The 25,133-nt window shown below is 43.4% G+C and overlaps 1 protein-coding gene across 9 annotated transcripts in view; it reads right to left on the bottom strand.

The window, feature by feature from the left end:
- PHF20 (PHD finger protein 20) overlaps positions 1 to 25,133 on the bottom strand; it is a 137,023-nt gene that overhangs the window by 99,724 nt on the left and 12,166 nt on the right. For 7 of the 9 annotated variants that reach the window (XM_081255482.1, XM_081255474.1, XM_081255475.1 and 4 more), the window contains one exon: positions 16,028 to 16,143. In XM_081255482.1, coding sequence (XP_081111608.1) covers positions 16,028 to 16,110 — 83 coding nt within the window. In that variant the 5' untranslated portion in view covers positions 16,111 to 16,143. Of the gene's footprint in view, positions 1 to 16,027; positions 16,144 to 16,486; positions 16,507 to 18,443; positions 18,465 to 25,133 lie in introns of those variants that run through there. The other 2 variants (XM_081255480.1, XM_081255481.1) reach the window with 2 other exon arrangements.

Below are 25,133 nucleotides of genomic sequence, written 5' to 3' on the forward strand. Positions count from 1 at the left end.
AGTTTCAAACAGGTCTTTGGACCAACGTGCAGAATTAATTTTTCACAGAACTAAATTTATTTAACTTATAGAACTTTCCTTTATACTAAAATCACATTCTTTCTAATTTTTTTGGTGCTTAAATATACTTTTGAAATTAAAACAATCGTAATTGTTTTTAATCCTTACTAACATTATGCAGCCATTAAAAAGAATAAGGCAGCTCTCTATGTACTGATTTTTAAAGATCTCTAAGAAAAGTGGAGGGGGGAACAACTCAAGATGCGAAACGGTATTGAATGCACTACCATTCATTTGGGGGAGGGGAGAGAGCCAATACATTCGTACCTGTTTTTAAATGCGTGGGCTATCTCTGGAAGGATGATCAAGCAACCCGGTTTGCCTCTTGGGAGGGGAACTGGATAGTTAAGGAACTGGAGAGGAAGTATGAGACTTATTTTATTCAATATATATCCTTTTGTTTGTTTTGAATGTTGTACCATGAGCATGTATTAAATATAAAAAATATAATTAGGTATTTATTTTAAATATCCTTATTTGGCAAAATAAAAAGTTGGCACCTCAGTACAACCCCAAATTCTTTTGAATTTGCACTTCGTCAGTGCCTTCTAAAAGTCTGGTAAGTCTGGATCCACAGAAATAAGTGCAAAATCCTAGGCTAGTAACTCCACTGCGCACACTCAGAGTATGAAGGACCTCTGGGCCCTTAGCTAGCCAAAAGCTACTCCCTTGTTCAAAAACTTCACAGGGCACAGGCATCCCACTGTCTGCAGACTACACAAATCTCTCCAGGAGGATCAAGAATAACCAAGGGGTCAGTAAGTTTTCCTAAGAAGAAGGTTGTTCTCCCTACTTCTCTAAAGTGTGACAAGGATACAAGTCATTCATGGTGGATGGGGAAACCCAACTGCCATTTCACAGAAAAGACAAGCAGTTGATCTTAGACATCAACCCAGTAAGGCTTGGTGGCTCACAACTGCACAGCTGCCTTGGGGACAGCTCAGATTCATCAGCCAACAGAACGTTATTAAGTGACTTTGATCTGGCCAGTCAATTCCAGGTCTTGGAAGAAATTATTAAATGTATGTGGTTCTGACCCCTGCCCTTGAGAAGAACCAGACACCAACTAAGTTTTTGTTTGCTTGTTTGTTTTTCCAACTAAGTTTTAAAACTACTCTGTGGATAGACATGCTGCCAAAGAGGAAATGCAGATGGGCAACAGGCACATGAAAAGATGCTCAGCATGGCTAACCAGCAAGTAAATGCAAATCAAAATGACAATGAGCTATCACCTCACACCTGTCAGAATGGCCATCATCAAAAAGAACACAAATAACAAATGCTGATGAGGATGGAGAGAAAGGAGAACCCTTGTACACTATTGGTGGGAATGTAAATTGGTGCAGCCACTGTGGAAAACAGTATGGAGGTTTCTCAAAATACTAAAGATGGAACTATCACATGACCCAGCGATTCCACTACTGCGTATATATCCAAAAAAAAAAAAAAAAAACGAATTCAAAAAGATACATGTACCCCAATGTTCACAGCAGCATTATTTACAATTGCCAAGGTATGGAAGCAACCTAAGTGTTCATCAACAGAGGAATGGAGGGAGTTCCCTGGTGGTCCAGTGGTTAAGACTCAGCGCTTTCAATGCCATGCCCCAGGTTCAATCCCTGGTGTGGGAACTAAGATCCAACAAGCCGCACAGTGCAGTCAAAAAAAAGAATAAATAAATAAACAAAATATTTATTTTTAAAAAAACAGATGAGGGACTTCCCTGGTGGTACAGGGGGTAAGACTCCACGCTCCTAATGCAGGGGGCCCGGGTTCGATCCCTGGTCCGGGAACTAGACCCCATATGCATGCCGCAACTAAGAGTTCACATGCCACAACTAAGGAGCCCACCTGCTGGAACTAAGACCTGGTGCAACCTAAATATATAAATAAATATTTTTTAAAAAAACCAGATGAATGGATAAAGAATATATGGTATATATATATATATATATACAATGGACTACTACTCACCATAAAAAAGGAACAAGGGACTTCCCTGGTGGCACAGTGGTTAAGAATCCACCTGCCAACGCAGGGGACATGAGTTCAAGCCCTGGTCTGGGAAGATCCCACAAGCTGTGGAGCAGCTAAGCTTGTGCGCCACAACTACTGAGCGTGCACTCTAGAGCCCATGTGCCACAAATACTGAGCCTGTGTGCCACAACTACTGAAGCCGGCACACCTAGAGCCCGTGCTCCACAACGAGAAGCCACCGCAACGAGAAGCCCGTGCACCGCAACGAAGAGTAGCCCCCACTCACCGCAACTAGACAAAGCCTGTGTGCAGCAATGAAGACCCAACACAACCAAAAATAAATAAATAAATTTATTTAAAAAAGAAAAAAGGAATGAAATTTTGCCATCTGCAGCAACATGGATGGACTTGGAAGGCATTATGCTAAGTGAAATAAGTCAGACAGAGACAAAAATATTGCATGATATCACTTACATGTGGAATCTAAAAAATACAACAAAGTAGTGAATGTAATAAAAAAGAAGCAGACTCACAAATACAGAGAACAAACTAGTGGTATGGGTCGGGGGAGGGGAAATACAGGGATGGGAGAGTGGGAGGCACAAACTACTGGGTGTAAGATAGGCTCAAGGATGTACTGTACAACACAGTGAATACAGCCAATATTCTGTAGTAACTATAAATGGAAAGTAACCTTTAAAAACTGTATAAAAAATTTTATTAAAAAAAAACTACTAGAACCAACAAGGACCTACTGCATAGCACAGGGAACTCTACTCAATATTCTGTGACAACCTGTATGAGAAAAGAATCCAAAAAAGAAAGAATATATGTATATGAAAAACTGAATCACTTTGCTGTACACCTGAAACCAACATAACATTGTAAATCAACTATACTCCAATAAAATTAAGAAAAAAAAAACTACATTAAAAAAAAAACCTACATGGTGGAACCACATGAAACAGCTGATAATCAACTGCTTTTTACTGACAAAAATAGTAATTTTATCTGGTTCAACCCAAATACTGGAACAACCATAAAGGAAGCTGGAGAAGATGCAGCAAGGTTAACAAAAGAGGAGATGTGAATGGAATCTATATAGACAGAAAAGGGGAGAGAGAGTTTCCAGCTTCAACATGTAACTAACAGCTACTGATGAGACTCTAGTTTCCAAACTAACATTGCAGCTGGGAGTCACATTTCTAATGGAAATGCTAGCCAGAAAGGAGCAGACATTAAAAACCAAACTGAAACAAAACTTAGCTCTGGGGAGGAGAGGGATTGGGAATAGCCAAGAGACTTTTGCTTGTGGTTTTAATTTTTACAAGGATTTAGTCACAAAGTACCTGTGTAAGCAAAAATAAATACTTTTTTTTTTTTTTTGCGGTACGCGGGCCTCTCATGTTGTGGCCTCTCCCGTTGCGGAGCACAGGCTCCGGACGCACAGGCTGAGCGGCCATGGCTCACGGGCCCAGCCGCTCCACGGCATGTGGGATCTTCCCGGACCGGGGCACGAACCCGCATCCCCTGCATCAGCAGGCGGACTCTCAACCACTGCGCCACCAGGGAAGCCCAAATAAATACTTTTAAATTAAAAGTTTTGAAAAATATTTAACGGGCTGATATCAACCAGTAGCTTCATGGTTCTTGGATTTATATGCTGCTTGGCACATCCACAAAACAGAATATTATGCAGCTGTAAAAAAAAAAATGAGAACAAACTATGAATTGACAAAGATTTCCAAATTTTAAAAAGTCAAGCTATAAAATCATGCATATCTTATACCTTTTGTGTTACAAAAGCGGAAAATAAGAATACACCGTATATTTGCTTTTGCTTAAATATTAAATAAAGAAACACTGGTAGGAGGACTTCCCTGGTGACGCAATGGTTAAGAATCCACCTGCCGGGCTTCCCTGGTGGCGCAGTGGTTGACAGTCTGCCTGCCAATGCAGGGGACATGGGTTCGTGCCCCAGTCCAGGAAGATCCCACATGCCGCAGAGCAACTAGCCCCGTGAGCCACAATTACTGAGCCTGCGCGCCTGGAGCCTGTACTCTGCAACGAGAGGCCGCGATAGTGAGAGGCCCACGCACCGCGATGAGGAGTGGCCCCCACTTGCCGCAACTAGAGAAAGTCCTCACACAGAAACGAAGAGCCAACACAGCCATAAATAAATAAATAAAATTTAAAAAAAAAAAATCCACCTGCCAATGCAGGGGACATGGGTTCAAGCCCTGGTCCGGGAAGATCCCAAATGCCGCGGAGCAACTAAGCCCGTGTGCCACAACTACTAAGCCTGCGCTCTAGAGCCCGTGCTCCGCAACAAGAGAAGTCACCGCAATGAGAAGCCTGTGCACCAAAAGGAAGAGTAGCCCCCACTTGCCCCAACTAGAGAAAGCCCAGGCACAGCAACGAAGACCCAATGCAACCAAAAATAAATAAATAAAATTAATTAATTAAAAAAAAAACTAAAAAATTTGCAGAAAAAAAATTAAAATAAATAAATAAAAATAAAATTCAACCTGGGGGAGTTTCCTGGTGGTCTAGTGGTTAGGATTTGGTGCTTTCACTGCCATGTCCTGGGTTCAATCCCTGGTTGGGAAACTAAGATCCCGCAAGACATGCAGCACAGCCAAAAAATAAATAAATAAAATAAAATTCAACTTGGAAAGGTCGGATAACCTAAACTTCATAGTAATTTAGGTTACTATGGTGACCTTATCTTAAGCAAGTGATATAATTGGTCACTAAACCAAGAAGCCACAGAAGGGCAGTGTGCCAATCAAATGTAAAGACACACGGAGAATGACAAAAATTAGAGAAAGGAAAAAAAAATTAGAGAAAGGGAAATTCATCAATTCCCCTGACATTTTCTGAGTACCCACTCTGGGCCAGGAAGTGTACCAGGGTTTGGAAATACAGAGCAAAATCTATAAAGTCATGTGATCACAACAGCTGACAGAGGCAGGAAGACAATGTTACAAGGCACGGGGGCTTTTCATTTCCTCAGACATATACTCCCTTCCCATACCGGGTATGTTCACTTCACCTGAATCACTTTCCCCTGCCCACTCTTCCCAGGAAACAGCCTGACCCTCCTGCAGCCTCAGAATCCCTGACTATCTCAAGTAGCCTCCTTCTCCTTCCAATCTGTGTCAGTTTCCTGCTTGCTTCCTTCACAAATAACACTCGACCCAATCTGTAATTATTTCATTTGTTCCTCTGTTTACCTGTTTATGTTTATATGGCCTGCTTCCCCAGGATATTATAGACACCCCTAAAGACATCTATCTCTTACTGCAGTATCCTCAGGAGGAATAAATGTATAACTATACACACAAATAACTGTAATAAAGCATCACAGGTGCAACTACAGATGACTACTTAGGTAGAATAGGGTACCAAGGAGCAAAAGGCTAGTTCTAAGGCAGAGGGGGAGAAGAAGGAGGCTGAGGAAGGAGGGCCAAGTCAACTAGTGAAAAGGAGACACTTGACTCAATCCTAAAAGATGAATAGGCATTTTCCAGGTGATGAAGGAGGCAACGAGACTGAAGAGTGTTTCTGGGAGAGGGTGTAATATAAGTAAATCAGCATAGGTACAGAGGAAGAGAAGCACAAAGGAAGATAAGGAAGTACAGGAAACTGAAGGTGAGAAAAGAAACAGCAACTCTGTGTAGAGAACTATGCAGGAACCTTATGGATTCCACGGACCACTGGGTGTTAGTGAACACAGAGCTGGTGGTCCACAAGGTCTCCTTAAGGAATGTTTTATTGTGCTTTTCCATAATCTAAACCATCTTTATTAGAGCTTCCCAGCTGAGATGCCACAAATGGATTACAGGTGAGCAACAACATGAAAAAGGTTGAAATGCACTAATCAAGATGACCACCATATGGGCTTCCCTGGTGGCGCAGTGGTTGAGAGTCCGCCTGCCGATGCAGGGGACACGGGTTCGTGCCCTGGTCTGGGAGGATCCCACATGCCACGAAGCAGCTGGGCCCGTGAGCCATGGCCACTGAGCCTGCGCGTCCGGAGCCTGTGCTCCACAACGGGAGAGGCCACAACAGTGAGAGGCCCGCATACCGCAAAAAAAAAAAAAAAAAAAAAAAAAAAGATGACCACCATATAATCAAGTACTACTAAAGAATTTCAGTGTGTGTTTGCTATTAACCTGGCATTATATGATCACTCTCAAAAGGTAGCTGTAGTGGTTTTAAAAGACATCTGCAAATTTGGCACTCCTTCCCTCCAAAGGTGGAGACTAATTATCCTCCCCTTGAATGTGGCCTCATTTCTAACAAATAGAATGTGGCAGAAGTGATGGTGGAGGACTTCAAGTCTGGGTCATAAAAAGTGCTGCAATTCTACACTTCTGGGCAAACACCCCAAAGAATTGAAAGCAGGGACTCAAACGGTTATCTGTATATCAATGTTCAATAGCAGCATTATCCATAACAGCCAAAAATTGGAAGCAATCCAAGTGTCCATCGACAGACGAATGGATAAACAAAATGTGATATGTTTACACAATGGAATATTATTCAGCCTTAAAAAAGTATAAAACTCTTATATATACCCTACAACATAGATGAACCTTGAAAACATTATACTAATGAAATAATCACTAAAGGACAAATACTGCATGATTTAGAGTAGTCAAATTCATAGAAACAAAAAGTAGGATGGGGCTTCCCTGGTGGCGCAGTGGTTGAGAATCTGCCTGCCAATGCAGGGGACACGGGTTCGAGCCCCGGTCTGGGAAGAGCCCACATGCCGCACAGCAACTAGTCCCGTGAGCCACAATTACTGAGCCTGCGCGTCTGGAAGCTGTACTCCGCAACAAGAGAGGCCGCAATAGTGAGAGGCCCGCGCACTGCGATGAGGAGTGGCCCCCACTTGACGCAACTAGAGAAAGCCCTCACACAGAAACAAAGAGCCAACACAGCCATAAATAAATAAAGAAAAAAATTTAAAAAAAAAAAAAGTAGGATGGTGGTTGCTAGGGGCTGGTGGGGGAAGAGAATGAGGAGTTACTGCTTAATATGTACAGAGTTTCCATTTGGGAAGATGAAAAAGTTCTGACAACATAGGGAATATAGCCAATATTTTATAATAACTACAAATGGACCATAACCTTTAAAAATTGTGAATCACTATATTGTAAACCTGTAACTTATATAATACTGTACATCAACTACACTTTAAATACATACATACATACATACATACATACCTAGTTCTGGAGATGGGTGATGGTGATGGTTATACAACAATATGAATGCACTTAATGTCACTGAACTATACACTTAAAATGGTTACAATGGTAAACCTTATGTTATGTATATTTTAACACACATACACGCACACGAAGCACTGCTGCTTCTTGGGTTCCCCATTCTGAGGGAAGCCAGGTGTGGTGTCACGAGAACATTTTAGATGCCCTATGGAGAGGTCCATGTGCAACCAGAAGTCTCCCACCAGCGACTAGCACCAGCTTAAGACAAACATAAGACTTCAGCCTAGAACCCTCCATTAGGCTGCTCCTGAATTCCTGATCCACACACTGAAAGGATAATATTTGGTGTTGTTTTAGGCCACTAAATTTTGAGAAAATTTGTTACACAGCAATAAATAACTAACATAGTAGCATTTTGCCCCAATGCTACTAAAAGTGGGATCCACAGATAGTACTTAGGTTGGAGGTCCCTATATTTTTTTGAGTTTGAGACACACTACTCTAAACTACCAGATAAGCCAGTCTCCCCTAGGGCTCCACCAAGGAAAGGAGAGGGCTGTGGGACAGTGAAACCCACACCAAATAAAAGGGAATAACTCCACCTGCATGTCCAGAAAGGCAAAGAATAGTCCAGGTCTGACACAGAAATACAACATTGGCTTGTCCACAATATATGACCTCAAGTCCCAGGAAGGCTTGCTGCTGCTCAGAGTCTTGGCTGCTTCTGTGCAAAATTAAGCTGCCCAACACCGCACACTGTGCACATGCTTAAATTAGAGCAGCTAGACAGTGCCTGGCAGAAATCTGTTTGGTCCCCCCACATACACACCAAAAATACAAACTGAAGAAATGTTACAGGGGGAAAAAGAGGAACAGAAACGATAACAATTTCCCTCTGATTTCCTACTCCAACCGGTCAGCATTCACTCACATGGCTACTAATAACCAATGTGTGTAGTTTACTCTAGGGGTTATAAACTGCTTTTACATAAGGTATCTCACAGGATCTTTACCACCATCCCATGAGGGCTTAAGGAACTGTTATTATCACTGCACCCATTTTACATTTCTGGAAATGGAGGCTCAAAGAGAGTGACTAGGAAGAGGTGTAACCAAGATCAGTATCCAAATCTTCTCACTAAACCCAGTGAAGAGCCTTCTGCTCTTAATCTGACTTCACACGCAAACATGCTTGTAGTAACACGGGTCCACAGAGGTATCTTTTGTGTTAGCTACCTAATGGTCTACCTGGTGGTAGCCCATAATTTGCCTAAACTTTCCCCCAAGGTTTGGGCATTCAGGCTGCTTCCAGATTCTTCCCTATATAAAGAGCCTTTCTGCAAACATACAGCAATCATTTACTTCAAGAATCAGAGTGTACCTCTCTATTCCTGGCTCAGGGCACACACCAGAAGCAAACTACTTCTATGCACAAAAGTAACATTCTAAGCCATCTCCAGCCTTTGTGGAGAGGGGATGGAGATGGAAATTGTATTTAGTGTAAAACAAAGGGCTGACTATTAAGCTGCAGAAAAACTGTGCTGTTTTGGATGCCTTAACTCTTTTCCTACCCCTTCACCACTTCCATTAATCAACATCGGGCACTTCTAACTCAGGAAATGTCTTGAATTCACCTCTCCTCTCTAAGCTGATCATTTCTCACAATTGAACAGTCAGTACATCCAGGTTAACTCCTATACCCCTCTACCAGTACTGGCAAAGGACCAGATACAGAGACACTCAATAAATGTTTGGTGACTGAATAAACACCACCACTTTTCTGTTCCTACAAGGGATCTGACCATGCCTCTCTCCTGCTTAAAATCTTCCTTTTTAGCCCAGTCTCCCACCACTCCTGATCTGTCCCCTCTCCAGACTGTGAGAACACACCACATTCTTTGAACTCTTTTTGCTCACACTGTCCCTTCTGCCTGCTCTCACACTTCAGTCTTATCCTGGAAATCTTATCCTTTAATCTCACTTCCTTGCATATACCCTCAACTCCCTGGCCCCTCTCGCCCTCCATCATACCTGCCTGGACAAACCCCAACTGTAGGCAAATCAGAATCTCCACATTCTCCACTCCTGCACCCAGGCACCTGATTATGCTGGAGAATACACACACAGTGAGGGGTCTCACTTTATTTTCCTTTTTTTTTTTTTTGGCAGCCCCGTGTGGCATGTGGGATCTTAGTTCCCAATCCAGGGATGGAACCCAAGCCCCCTGCATTGGAAGCACAGAGTCTTAACCACTGGACCACCAGAGAAGTCCCTGATGGGTCTCACTTTAAATGCATGGCCACAAATAGTGGTTCCCCTGCGGGTGAGGGTGGCTGCGTGACTGGGTATGGGAAAAACGGTCTTCTGAGGTGCCCAGAATGTCTATTTCTTAATCTGGGTGATTACACAGGTATATCCATGTATAAAAGTTCATCAAGCTACACACACAAAATATGTGTACTCTAAAATAAATTATAGCTCTACAAAACTTCTTTAAAAATAAACATTTTCGGGACTTTCCTGGTGGCCCAGTGGGTAAGACTCCAGGCTCCCAATGCGGGGGGCCTGGGTTCGATCCCTGGTCAGGGAACTAGATTCCGCGTGCATGCCGAAACTAAGATCTCATGTGACACAACTAAGACCCGGCACAGCCTAAAGAAAGAAGTATTTTAAAAAATAAAAAATAAACATTTTTAAGGAGTAGCATCTTTTCTCTCTTCTTAATTCAATGTCTTACAACTGTAAACTGCCATAAAAATCATTATCAAAAAAGTGTTTTAAAATTCCAGGGCGTACCACTGGCTGCTGAGTGGAAAAGAGCCTGAGGAGGAGGAGTCCAGAAGGATGCAGGAGACCAGTTAGGCAGCCACTGCCGGGGTTCACGAGATCCACAATGGGAGACTGGGCCACAGCAGGAGGGTGAAGGTGGCAGCCAGTGTCAGAGTCAGGATAGATTCTGCAAGTGGATCTGACAGGATGAGCTGATGTCCTAGGTGATGGAGTAGAAGAGAGGAGCCAAGGAGGCTCCAAGGGGCCTCTAAAGGTGCTCCTCAACAAGAGAAGCCACTGCAATGAGAAGCCCGCGCACCGCAATGAAGAGTAGCCCCCACTCGCTGCAACTAGAGAAAAGCCCTCGTGTAGCAACAAAGACCCAATGCAGCCAGAAAGGAAGGAAGGAAGGAAGGGGGGGAGGGAGGGAGGGAGGGAGGGAGGGGGAGGGGGGAGAGAGAGAGAGAGAGAGAGAGAGAGAAGGAAAGAAAGGAAGGAAGGAAGGAAGGAGGGAAGGAAGAAAAAAGAAAGAAAGAAAAAGAAAAATACTGGGTGTACATACAGATGGGAACTCTCTGTATTTTCTTTGGAATTTTTCTGTAAATCTAAAACTACTGTAAGGTAAAAAGCTTACTGAAGCTTATCAGAAAAACTTTATGACCACCAACTTCCAATGGACCCTAGTGGCACTTGAGGGCACCAGCAATCCTACCACATTTCTCACATCCTATCCCTCTTCACTCTCCTAAATGGTATTGCATACCTTATCTTCTTTCCTCAAACCCAAGACCAAGATCTCAGCTGAAGATTTTACTTATTTCACTTAAAAAATAAAAACAATCAAAAAAGAATTCCCACTGCTGGTGGGAATGTAAAATGGTACAGCCGCTGTGGAAAACAGTTTGCAGTTCCTCATAAGCTTAAACAGGCTAATTACCATATGATGCATCAATTTCACTCTTGGGTAGATATCCAAGAGATATGAAAACATAGGTCCACACTAAAACTCATACACAAATGCTCATAACAGCATTAATCACAATAGCCAAAAAGCGAAAATAATACAAATATTTATCAACTGATGAATGGATAAACAAAATATGGTATATCCATATAATGGAATATTATTCATCCATGAGAAAGAATGTTGATATATGCTATAACACAAATGAATGTTGAAAATACCATGTTAAGTGAAAGAAGCCAGTCACAAAGGAACACGTATTATTTGACTTGGTTTCTATGAAATGCCCAGAATAGGCAAATCTACAGAGACAGAAAGTAAATTAGTGTCTGCCTAGGGCTGGAGAGAACGAAGGGAAATGACTGCTAATAGGTATGAGGTTTCTTTTTGGGGTGATGAAAATGTTCTGGAATCAGAGACTGGTGATGGTTGTACAACTTTGTGAATACACTAAAAACCACTGACTTGTATGTTTCAAAAGAGTGAATGGTATGTAAATTATATCTCACTTTTAAAAATAAAAACTAAAAAAGAGGGAAAGAAAAGAATCCCTAAGGGCTGGCAAAGATACAGAGCAACTGGGACTCTCATACACTGCTGGCAGAAATGCAAAATGGAACAGCCACACTGGAAAACAGTTCAGCAGTTTCTCATCAAGTCAAACACACACTTAACATATGACCCAGCAATCACACCTTGATATTTATCCAAGAGAAATGAAAACTTACGTTCTCACAAAATCTGTATTCATGTTCATTCATATTCACCAAAAACTGGAAACAATTCATTTCTTCAAATAGGTAAATAGATAAACTATACATCCATACAATTTAATTCTACTCAGCAATAAAAGGAACTACTGATTCATACAAAAATATGGATGAATCTCAAATGCATTGTAAGTGAAAGAAGCCAAATTTAAAAGGCTACATATTGCATGACTCCATTTATACGACATTCTGGAAAAGGCAAAACTATATGGACAGAGAACGGATCAGTAGGTGACAAGGGCTGGAGGCTGCAGGAGAGGTTGACTACAAAGGAACACAAGTCAATTCTGTGGGGTGATAAAAATGCTACATTTTGATTATGGTGGTGCATGCATGAATGACTGTATGAGTTTGGCAAACTTCATGGAACTGTATGCTGAAAAGAGTGAATTTTACTGTTTGTAAATTATACCTCAATTTAAAAATACAAAAAAACACATGCTCCCATCACCAACTCTACAAGTAAACCTTCATCTCTACCTATATACCCAGTTTCCCTCTTCCCCTTATAATAAATGAACTATCTGCTCCTATCAATGGCCAATTCCTCCCACTTCGCATCACATCACAGTTCCTTCTCTCCTGTTTTCCCTGAACCCATGCCAATTAGGGTTTTTGTCCCCACTGCTCCATTAAAACAATTCTTGTCAAGGTCATCCACAACCTTGATGTAACCAAGTCAACAGTCACTCAATCCTCATTTTATGTGAACTACCAGCATCACAAGATTGAAGTGATTACTCACTGCTTCTTGAAACACCTTTTCCACTTGTCCTCTAGAGCAGGGGTCATGTCCCCCCCACCCCTCCCCCGCCCCGTTACCGTCCGCAGCCTGTTAGGAACCAGGCTGCACAGCAGGAGGTGAGTGGCGGACTGGCGAGCGAAGCTTTATCTGCCGCTCCCCATTGCTCCCATTACCACCTGAGCCATCACCCCCTCCCCAACCAGGGTCTGTAGAAAAACTGTCTGCCACGAAACCGGTCCCTGGTGCCAAAAAGGTTGGGGACCGCTGCTCTAGACACCCCCATGGATTTCCTCCTGCCTCAATGGTCACTCCTTCCCAGTTTCTTTTGCTGGTTCCTCTTCATCTGCTAACATCTTGACACTGGAAGGAACCAGGGCTCAATCCTCCTTTTTATCTATATTGACTCCCTAAATCAGCACTGTCCAATGGAACCTTCTCAGTGGAAATTTTCTATGTCTCCTTTCTCCAATACGGTAGCCACTAGCCACTGAGCGCTGGAAATGTGCCTAGGGTGACTAAGGAACTGAATTAATTTTATGTAAAGAGCTACTTGTGGCTAGTGGCTACTTTTTTGGACAGTGCAGCCCTAGAAAGCTCATCCAGTCTCATGGCCTTAAATCCCATATACTTACAAAAGAAACATCTGATAAAGAACTGTTATCCAAAGTATACGAAGAACTCTTAAAACTCAACAATAAGAATACAACCAACAAAAAAATAAAAGCAACAACCAACCAATTAAAAGATGGACAAAAGACCTTAACAAACACCTCACCAAAGAAATATACAGATGGCAAATAAGTATATGAAAATATATTCCACATATTTCAATAGAGAATAGCAAATTCAAATAACAATGAGATACTACTATATACCTTTTTTTTTTTTTTTTTTTTTGCGGTATGCAGGCCTCTCACTGTTGTGGCCTCTCCCGTTGCAGAGCACAGGCTCTGGACGCGCAGGCTCAGCGGCCATGGCCCACGGGCCCAGCCGCTCCACAGCATGTAGGATCCTCCCGGACCGGGGCACAAACCCGTGTCCCCTGCATCAGCAGGCGGACTCTCAACCACTGCGCCACCAGGGAAGCCCTATACACCTATTTTAATGGCCAAAACCCAAAACACTGACAACACCAAATACTGTCAAGGATGTGGAACAATATGAACTCTCATTCCTAGGCGGTAGAAATGTCAAATGGTACAGCCACTTTGAAAGACAATTTGGTAGTTTCTTGCAGAATTAAACATATTCTTACCATATGATCCAGTAATCACACTCTTTAGTATTTACCCAAATGAGTCGAAAAGTTATGTCCACATAGAAACTTGCACACAGGACCCCCCTGGTGGCGCAGTGGTTAAGAATCCACCTGCCAATGCCGGGGACACAGGTTTGAGCCCTGGTCCGGGAAGATCCCACATGCCGCGGAGCAACTAAGCCCATGCACCACAACTAATGAGCCTGCACTCTAGAGCCCGCGAGCCACAACTACTGAGCCCACACGCCTAGAGCCCATGCTCCACAACAAGAGAAGCCACCGCAATGAGAAGCCCACACACCGCAATGAAGAGTAGCCTCTCCACAACTAGAGAAAGCCCGCATGTAGCAATGAAGACCCAACGCAGCCAAAAATAAATAAATAAATAAGAAATTAGGATGAATATGTCATATCAATATGGGTAAATCACAAAAACATGAAATATAGAAGAGAAACAAACAATGAGACCACTTATAGGAATTTTTAAAAAATACCCAAAGAGGGGCTTTCCTGGTGGTGCAGTGGTTGAGAGTCCGCCTGCCGATGCAGGGAACATGGGTTCATGCCCCGGTCCGGGAGGATCCCACATGCCACGGAGCGGCTGGGCCCGTGAGCCATGGCCGCTGAGCCTGCGCGTCTGGAGCCAGTGCTCCGCAACGGGAGAGGCCACAGCAGTGAGAGGCCCGTGTACCGCAAAAAACAAAAACAAAAATACCCAAAGTGATGCAAACTAGTATTATTTATGGATACATACAGTAAAAATGTAAAACATGGAGAGAAAGGACAGAACTAACTACAGGATGCTCGTTGCCTCTAAGGAATGCAGGAGGGGAATTCAATTGGGAAGGGTATAAAAGGTACTTCCATTATACCAGAAACGTTTTATGTCCTTTATTTTTTAAAATATAAGTAAAATAGAAGTGTTAATATTCAGTAATTCCAAGTGATAAGTACACAGATTATTTTATAGTTAGCTGTACTTTTAAACTTTTTCTATATTTTATTTTTTCCCCCAAATTTAAAAACAATTCTTTCTCTTGATTAAGCTGCCTTAAAAAAATACTGAGGGAAACCAAAGGGAAATAATTATAGAAATACAAACAGCCTAAAAACAACTAGGTGTTCAAAGTGTCTCTAATTTTTATATCAAATCTCCCAGCCCCAAAAGGCAGCAGAGACACTTTCTACCCCAGGCATTTCCCCTGCTTCCCTTCCCGTCTTCTCTTCCTACACCCCAGGAGCTGGTCAGCCTATTTTGAGATAACCCTCAAGAGCACTACACTCGGGCTTCCCTGGTGGTGCAGTGGTTGAGAGTCCGCCTGCCGATGCAGGGGACACGGGTTCGTGCCCCGGTCTGGGAAGATCCCACATGCCGCGGATCGGCTGGGCCGTTGAGCCTGCGCGTCTGGAGCCTGTGCTCCGCAACGGGAGAGGCCACAACAGTGAGAGGCCCACATACCGCAAAAAAAAAAAAAAAAAAAAAAAAAAAAGAGCACTACACTCTTCCTTATGAAAATTCACAGAAAGGTTTGAGTTCTGAAACTCCCACTTTCACCTTAAGCATTAACAAGTGACTAAATTCTAGGGTATCCCCAACAACAACCATCATTTTACAGTTTATAAGGCCTTTTCCAACATATCCTATTATTTGATTCTCAGAAAAAAGTCTGTGAGGTCAATATTACTAGTACCCACATTTACAGAGGAAGCTGATGCTCAAAGTGGTTAATTACCAGCCAGAGGTCACAAGTCAATGACAAATTTGGGACTACAACCTCTCAGCCTCTGAATCTAATCATCCCTAAAATGTGATGACTGAGTTTCAACTGTACAACAACACACCCAGAAAACAGAAGTTGTTCACGACACACAAGCTGTTCCAATCTAACCCCTTTTCTTCATTCTTCTATCCCTGATCTTTCAGACAGGCAGCCAAGAGCAAGAGAGCTGCCACTATTAATCTTCCCTTCCCTGCAGCCACTTCTGCTTCTTCTTCCCATAACTCCTTCAGATGAACAGGCAGAGAAGGGAAACAAATATAACAGGATGGTCCCCTTGACACAGGGATCCTGGCACCAAAGACAAAGGACATTCCACAGCTCTAGACTTAAGTCTCCTTCCACCTTCCAAGAGTCAGGGAGCAGGAAAACACTACAGAAAAGCCCAGGCTACCCCTCTTTATCAGTGCTGGCAAAAGTCCTTTACTGAAGGGATTTAATTAACAGAAAAATGTAAAAGTACCAGTTTTTTAATCGGTCCCGGGCTTCCAACTGGGCTCCCACTTCAAAGCTGATTCCTCGTCTGTTAGGTGGATGCTTTGTCATTTTCAGTCATCAACGGGGGCTGCCTTTATTCTCCTGAAAAAGCCAATTAAAATTTATGAAACTTAGGCAAAGTCTGCCCAGAGTGGAGTAACACTCACTACACAGAAAAGACAAACAGGCATTATTCAAAACACAAAGCTCCAGGAAACCCTGTCAGCGCCCTCCTTTACTCCTGCCCTCATCCTAACACAGGTGTGTCCTCCACTGTTCCTCCTTCTCTATTATGCAGCATCCTGTAGTCTCTGGAACTGTAAGGAGACCCTCCCTCGACACTGCTTACCAAGAATTCACCTATAAGGGGCACCTCTCAGAACACCAAAAAAACAATCACTCTCAGAACTAAATTTAATCATTTGCTGAAGTATGCAACAAATACCTGCTGAGAGATGATTTAGGAAAACAGTCGTCAAGACCAAGAGAGACGCAGTTCCTGGCCTCATAAAGCCTCCAGTCTACCGGGGGAAAGCAAAAATGTAGCCAGTAAACAGACAAATGACTTAACTGCAAGCTGTAACTGCTATGAATTTTAAGTGCTACAAAGGAAGCGAACAAAATCTGAATGCTGGGCTTCCCTGGTGGCACAGTGGTTGGGAGTCCGCCTGCCAATGCAGGGGACACGGGTTCGTGCCCCGGTCCGGGAAGATCCCACATGCCGCGGAGCGGCTGGGCCCGTGAGCCATGGCCGCTGAGCCTGCGCATCCGGAGCCTGTGCTCCGCAATGGGAGAGGCCACAACAGTGAGAGGCCTGCGTACTGCAAAAAAAAAAAAAATCTGAATGCTGATTTCTGGCCCTACTTTTGGAAGGCTAGACAAGAAAGATCTATTTATTCATTCTTTGATCTATTTATATATTTTTTGATTTATTTATATTTCTACCCATTCTTGAGTACATTCTGACAATTTATTGATATGTTTTCCCAATTCTTAATCGAGCCTTTTGGTACTGGAATTGGTGGTCATTTTCTATATGAGTAAAATTTATCTTTAGGGGCTAGTGGTGGTTCTGATGGAGATGTAGCCACTCTGAGTTCTTGGGGCACTTGAGCAGGCGACCTCCATAGAGCAAGGCTATCCCTGAGTAAATTCTCTCCCACTGCACTTAGGAACCCAACAGCCTGCACTGCCAGGGCAGTATCTGCCTCATACCAGGAGGGCAATCTTTGCAATGGATGAATGAGGAATAATCACAAAAGTGGCACCTCATGGGAATTCCCTGGCCATCCAGTTGTTAGGACTCAGAGCTTTCTTTCACTGCCCTGGGCCCGGGTTCAAATGAAGATCCCGCAAGCCGTGCAGTGTGGCCAAAAAAATTAAAAATGGAAAAAAAAAAAAAAGTGGGTCCTCACATCTAATGTGTAATACCATCACATTTTCTTGCAATATATTACATGAAAAACCAGGATGTAAAATTACACCCCTTTGAGCTCAAATAAAAATTCATGTGCCTTTAAAAAAAAAACACAGGAAGAAAAAAGAAGTTTGTAAGTGATCTTTTCCTCTTAAACAGTTTCCTAAGCTTATTGTTTTTCATAATGGAAATTTTCCATAAGAAAAAATATATGTAATGTAAAGGATGAGCTATCCATTACATTAAACAACTCATTCTGAAGGGGTGATATTGGACAACGCACAAAGCAAATCAGACCAATAAAGGAATGGTTAACAGTTGTAACTAAGGAATCTGAAACCTAATAAACTGAAAAGCTACGTCAAATAAGAGTATTTGGATTATATGGACCCTAGCAAAGGGAGAGTGAGATGTTTGACTGGCTATACTTCACACTCTCCAGGAAAATGAGATATGAATCTGATGTAAGTAAATCCAATCAGTAGAAGAGTCTTCACTTTGACTTAGGAGCAACACCGCCTCAAATTATCTTTTTATTTTTGACTTCATGTATACCAAGTAATAGTCTCGCCTCTCAGATTATATGAAAAGGTGAAGTCAGACAAGAATAAAGACAGAGTGGCACTGAAAACTCACCAGAGTGGGGCTACCCTGGTGGCGCAGTGGTTAGGAACCCGCCTGCCAATGCAGGGGACGCAGGTTAGAGCCCTGGTCCGGAAAGATCCCACATGCTGTGGAGCAACTAAGCCCATGCACCACAACTACTGAGCCCCCGTGCCACAACTACTGAAGCCCGTGCACCTAGAGCCCGTGCTCCACAACAAGAGAAGCCACCGCAATGAGAAGCCCGTGCACTGCAAGAAGAGTAGCCCCTGCTCGCCACAACTAGAGAAAAGCCTGCGTGAAGCAACGAAGACCCAATGCAGCCAAAAATAAATAAATATATATATATTTTTTTAATTCAAAAAAAAAAAAGAAAACTCACCAGAGCAGCTAGTATTTATCAGCCTTCATGCAGGGAGACAGCTCCCTTTTACAGATGTCATGTAATATAGTGTAATGTAATAGGATTAAATGCTTGGCCTTTAATACTCAGCCCCACCCTTTATTAGCTGAATGAATTTGGGTAAATTACTTAACCCCTCTGAATTTGTTTCCCCTCCCTAAAATGGGGATGGTGATAATAGTACCTATTTCCAGGCAGTGGGTGTGAAAACTAAATGAGATAATCCATTTAAGGAACACTGGCACAAGGTAAGGACTATACAGTTTGTAGCTACTAATAATTCTATTATCACAAATGAAGAAATTAGGTTTAAAGAATTGGGCTAAAAAAAAAAAAAAAAAAAAAAAAAAAAGTGAAAAGGGGCCTCCCTGGTGGCGCAGTGGTTGAGAGTCCGCCTGCCGATGCAGGGGATACGGGTTCGTGCCCCGGTCCGGGAGGATCCCATATGCCGCGGAGCAGCTGGGCCCGTGAGCCATGGCCGCTGAGCCTGCGCATCCGGAGCCTGTGCTCCGCAACGGGAGAGGCCACAACAGTGAGAGGCCCGCATACCGCAAAAAAAAAAAAAAAAAGAATTGGGCTAAGGTTCAGGTGCTAAGTGACCAGCCCCAGAACAAAAGCCCAGATCTGCTTGATTTCTGAATTAATTCTTTTACCACACAACTTCCCTAGGATGCCTTCCATTAAAGTACAGGAGTGTGGTAACAAGACAGTGAATGAAAATGAGCAAATTATTCTTAATGGCTCAAGAAAACCAAGTCCTCCTGAGGCTGAATTGTCGAAGGTCTTCCTTATCATGAACTGAAACCTGTTTCACTGTAACTCTGACCCACTTATTTTATTTATTTGTTTGATTGTTTTGTTTGTTTGTTTATGGCTGCTTTGTGCGGTGAGTGGGGGCTACTCTTCCTTGCGGTGCGTGGGCTTCTCACTGCGGTGGCTTCTTCTTCTTGTTGCAGAGCATGTTAGGCACATGGACTTCAGTAGTTTCGGGACGCAGGCTCAGTAGTTGTGGCATGCTGGCTCCAGAGCGCAGGCTCGGTAGCTGTGGTGCACAGCCTTAGTTGCTCTGCGGCGTGTGGGATCTTCCCGGACCAGGGATCGAACCCACATCCCCTGCATTGACAGGCGGATGCTTAACCACTGCCACCAGGGAAGTCCCTGAGCCACTTATCTGAAGCTTCACTCCCTGTTATCACACAGAACAAGACTAAGGACTAATCTGGCTTTTATGACCCATGCCCAAATCTTCCCTCCACTCCTCTGGGGATAGCAGAGTTTGTTTTAAATTTCACATTAATTCATTCAACAAACCATTAGTGAGCACTGTCAGTAAGGCACTGTGCTGGAAATCAGGAATCAGAAATCCAACTCAGTTGCAGCTCCAGTCCACCCAGGAAGACAAACACAAATATGAGAAGAGATGAGCGAACTCTAACAAAGGGCAAGGTGAGGGACAATCACCACAAAGTCTCAATTTAATTTGGCAAATCTACTGAAGAATAAAGAAGAGTTCAAGACAAAAGCAGGAATTAAAAAGATTACATAAGAAGTATGTTTTTACTCCTAACATTTAGGGTTATTTTTTAATTTTTTTAAATTTATGTTACTTATTTATTTTTGGCTGCATTGGGTCTTCGTTGCTTCACATTTAGTTTTAAACACAAATTTTTCTCAAGAGGCGAGAGGGCTAAGATTCTGTAGCTTTTAACTTACCCATTTTTCAGGGCCTTAGTTTTTTTCTACCAAAAAGCTCTAGCTTCCAGAATAGGAAAAGGAAATATGTTTAGTAAGGACATCCAGAAAAACTATGAGAAAAAATCTGATGCAATCTGTATTCACAAATGATTCCACTTAAAGACCTTGGCAGGACTTCAAACTACTCCTTTACATTCAAATTTCTCTACAGGGAATTCCCTGGTGGTCCAGTGGTTAGGACTCCACATTTCCACTGCATGGGGCATGGGTTCGATCCCTGTAGGGAACTAAGATCCCACAAGCCATGGAGCATGGCAAAAAAAAAATTTTTTTTTTATACAAGTTTTCCTACAATGTGAGCTCACTGCTACACAGGAGACAGAGAGCCCAGTTTATTTCCTTAAATACAGCAGTTGCAGTCAATGCCCCTGTATCAATGACAATGAAAACTTTAAAGGTACACTGTGTAATACAGTTTAAAGGGCACTTTCACAAACAACAAACTGGGAGAAAATAACTGCAACACATATGACCAAAGGGCTAACTTCCTTTATTAACAAGAGTGCATACAAACCAAGAACGAAAAAAGTTAAACAACTCACTTATGGGAAAAGCGTATGGGCTTCACTGGTGGCGCTGTGGTTAAGAATCCTCCTGCCAATGCAGGGGACACAGGTTCGATCCCTGGTCCAGGAATATCCCACATGCCATGGAGGAACTGAGCCTGTGCACCACAACTACTGAGCCAGTGCTCTAGAGCCCACAAGCCACAACTACTGAGCCCGCGTGCTACAACTACTGAAGCCTGCGCACCTAGAGCCTGTGCTCCACAACAAGAGTAGCCGTCACAATGAGAAGCCTGCGCACCACTACGAAGAGTAGCCCCCACTTGCCGCAACTAGAGAAGGCCCACGTGCAGCAATGAAGACACAATGCAGCCAAAAATAAATAAATAATTTTTTTTTTTTTAAATGAGCAAAGTATAAGAACTGGCAGGTTCCCAGGGAAGGGGGAGGTTTGGGGGGGGAGCGGGGAATAATATAAAGGTCTAATAAGCATGTGATATTATATTATCCACATAACCTCACCCTAAATTAAAGGAAATGCAAATCAAAATAACAATTTTTCAATTCTCAGACTAAAAATTTCAAGGTAAAATACCCAGTGTCTTCAGGGATGAGGAAAAAAAGATGCTTATACACTGTTGGTAGAAGCATAAATTGGAAAATCTTTTCTAGAGGCAACTTGGCGCTATCTACAAAAATGCAAATACCTGCAACCCAGGAGTCCCCATTGCCAGTAACTTATCCGACAGATACATCCCCAAAGTCTGCCAAGTTACCGGTAAGGATGAACAATATAGTTTCGTAATTTCTGCAGCTAAAATGTCCATCAAAAAAGAGGGCTAGTTAGGGCTTCCCTGGTGGCGCAGCGGTTGAGAGTCCGCCTGCCGATGCACGGGACACGGGTTCGTGCCCCGGTCCGGGAAGATCCCACATGCCGCGGAGCGGCTAGGCCCGTGGGCCGTGGCCACTGGGCCTGCGTGTCTGGAGCCTGTGCTCCGCAACGGGAGAGGCCACGGTGGTGAGAGGCCCACGTACCGGAAAAAAAAAAAAAAAAAAAAAAAGAGGGCTAGTTAAATGAATTATGGCCACCTATACAATGGAATGTTGTACATCTATTAAAAGGAAAAATGGCTGGGCTTCTCTGGTGGTGCGGTGGTTAAGAATCCGCCTGCCAATGCAAGGGTCACGGGTTCGAGCCCTGGTCCGGGAAGATCCCACATGCCACACAGCAACTAGGCCCGTGTGCCACAACTAGTGAGCCTGAGCTCTAGAGCCTGTGAGCCACAACTACTGAAACCCGTGTGCCTAGAAAGTCCATGCTCTGCAACAAGAGAAGCCACCGCAATAAGAAGCCTGCGCACCACAATGAAAGACTAGCCCCTGCTCGCCGCAACTAGAGAAAGCCTGCGCACAGCAACAAAGACCCAACACAGACAAAAATAAATTAATTAATTAAATTTTTTTAAAAATGGCAATCTGTAGATGCTGATGTGGAACCACCTACAAGATACACTGTCAAATAAAACAGGCATGGTGGGGCTTCCCTGGTGGCACAGTGGTTGAGAGTCCGCCTGCCGATGCAGGGGACACGGGTTCGCACCCCGGTCCGGGAAGATCCCACATGCCACGGAGCGGCTGGGCCCGTGAGCCATGGCCGCTGAGCCTGCGCGTCCAGAGCCTGTGCTCCGCAATGGGAGAGGCCACAACAGTGAGAGGCCCGCGTACCACAAAAAAAAACAACAAAAAACAAAAAACAAAAAACAGGCATGGTGTAGAGGCCCGTGTCTGGTATTATCTCTTTAATGCAAACAGACAGATCTATTATAGTATATGCATTAAATTATTTCTTGGAAGGAAGAAAATAACTGTTTTAAGTAGTTCCCTTAACGAAAGGAATAGAGCATGAAAATTTAACTTCTCATTCTTTACCCCTGTGTTGTTAGAATTTTTTAACCTTAAGAATGTACTTCTGGGACTTCCCTGGTGGCTTAGTGGTTAAGAATCTGCCTGCCAATGCAAGGGACACGGGTTCAAGCCCTGGTCCAGGAAGATCCCACATGACGCAGAGAAACTAAGCCCGTACACCACAACTACTGAACCTGCACTCTAGAGACCACACGCCACAACTACTGAAGCCCACACACCTAGAGCCTGTGCTCCACAACAAAAAGAAGCCACCACAATGAGAAGCCCACTCACCGCAACTAGAGAAAGCCCACGCGCAGCAACGAAGACCCAATGAAGCCATAAATAAATAAATAAATAAATAAAATACATTAAAAAAAAGAATGGGGCTTCCCTGGTGGCGCAGTGGTTGAGAGTCCGTCTGCCGATGCAGGGGACACGGGTTCGTGCCCCAGTCCGGGGAAATCCCACATGCCGCGGAGCGACTGGGCCCGTGAGCCATGGCCGCTGAGCCTGCGCGTCCGGAGCCTGTGCTCTGCAACGGGAGAGGCCACAACAGTGAGAGGCCCGTGTACCGCAAAAAAAAAAAAACAAAACAAAAAAAAACGAATGTACTTCTTTGTTTTTACTTTAATTGTGAGCAGGGATTATCTAGTTGGTAAAAATTTAATTTTGAATTACGTCTTTGTATTTCTTCATATTTTAAAAAAATAGATTATTTAAATATGTAAAAGGCCTTCATCCTTACACTATTTTCTGGACCTACACAACTGCCAAATGATGTAGTTAGGACTAAATGTGACATTCCCATTGTACAGAAAGGAAACGAGGTGCAGAGGGGCTTTCAAGGTCCTCCAAGGCAGGAGACATGTCTCTTATCACAGGTAACAGGATTTTTCCAGAGGTAGATAAACCACTTCTTGAAGGCCCTTCCTCTTTCCCTTACCAAAGTCCATGCTATGCTTATACTCATGCCTTTAGACATAAACATAGTTTGAATACAGGAAGATGAAGCAATTGGGTGCTTTTCAAATGTTGTGACAGAATTATTACACCGTTATATAGCAAGCAGAAATATTTAATCTTTCAGAAAGGACAACACCTAAGAATGGCCCAGCTGTGAGAAAACTGGAACACTTGAACCACTGCCTGAGGCCCTGACCATGGCCATCATTTTATACCTCAATCTGGAAAAAAGGAACGAGCTGTAAAATTGCTTCTACACTTGGAGCCAGTAATTTCAATCAGAAGGATACAGTCCAGGATAAAAATAAATCATTTGTGAAAACGAGAAAAGAACAATAGCTCTTGGGCTTCCCTGGTGGCGCAGTGGTTGAGAATCTGCCTGCTGATGCAGGGGACACGGGTTCGAGCCCTGGTCTGGGAAGATCCCACATGCCGCAGAGCAACTAGGCCCGTGAGCCACAACTACCGAGCCTGCGCATCTGGAGCCTGTGCTCCGCAACGAGAGAGGCCGCGATAATGAGTGGCCCCCGCTTGCCACAACTAGAGAAAGCCCTGGCACAGAAATGAAGACCGAACACAGCAAAAATAAATATAAATAAATTAATAAACTCCTACCCCCAACATCTTCTTTAAAAAAAAAAATTGTCAGATTACAGAATTGTTTAAGGTTAAGCTACATTAAAAAAAAATAGCTCTTTACATACAATGCTGGGGAAGCTAGATATAACTTACATGTTTAATACTAAGAGAGGGACTTCCCTGGTGGCACAGTGGTTAAGAATCCGCCTGCCAACGCAGGGGACACAGGTTCAATCCCTGGTCCGGGAAGATCCCACGTGCTGCGGAGCAACTAAGCCCATGTGCCACAACTACTGAGCCTGCGCTCTAGAGCCCACGAGCCACAACTATTGAGCCCGCGTGCCTAGAGCCCATGCTCCACAACAGTAGCTACCACAATGAGAAGCCCATGCACTACAGTGAAGAGTAGCCCCCACTCGCCACAACAGGAGAAAGCCCGCACACAGCAACGAAGACCCAACACAACCAAAAAATAAATAAAATTTTAAAAAATATTTAAAATAATAAGAGAATATTTAAATAAAACCTAACGTAGTAGGACTACACTTTAAGTTCCATTAGGGAAAGGAATGACAGATACTCAACAGATGCCTAATAAATGAAATAAAGAATGTTACTCAGCTACTAACCACCAGAAACTACAGAACAGGCTTTACAATAATCTAATAGTGCTTACACCAGGCTTGAAATTCAACCTCCATTAAAGGGTGACGGTGCCTTTCAAACTGAGGGACACTGCAAGTGAAAGACCAGCTTAAATCTTTATGCCTCAGGCTTCCCTGGTGGCACAGTGGTTAAGAATCCTCCTGCCAATGCAGGGAACAAGGGTTCGAACCCTGGTCCGGGAAGATCTCACATGCCGCGGAGCAACTAAGCCCGTGCGCCACGACTAAGCCTGCACTCTAGAGCCCACGAGCCACAACTACTGAAGCCCATGCGCCTGGAGACCGTGCTCCAC

The sequence above is a fragment of the Mesoplodon bidens genome, assembly GCF_964165515.1.
Source record: "Mesoplodon bidens genome assembly, chromosome: 15".
NCBI classification, from domain to species: Eukaryota; Metazoa; Chordata; class Mammalia; order Artiodactyla; family Ziphiidae; genus Mesoplodon; species Mesoplodon bidens.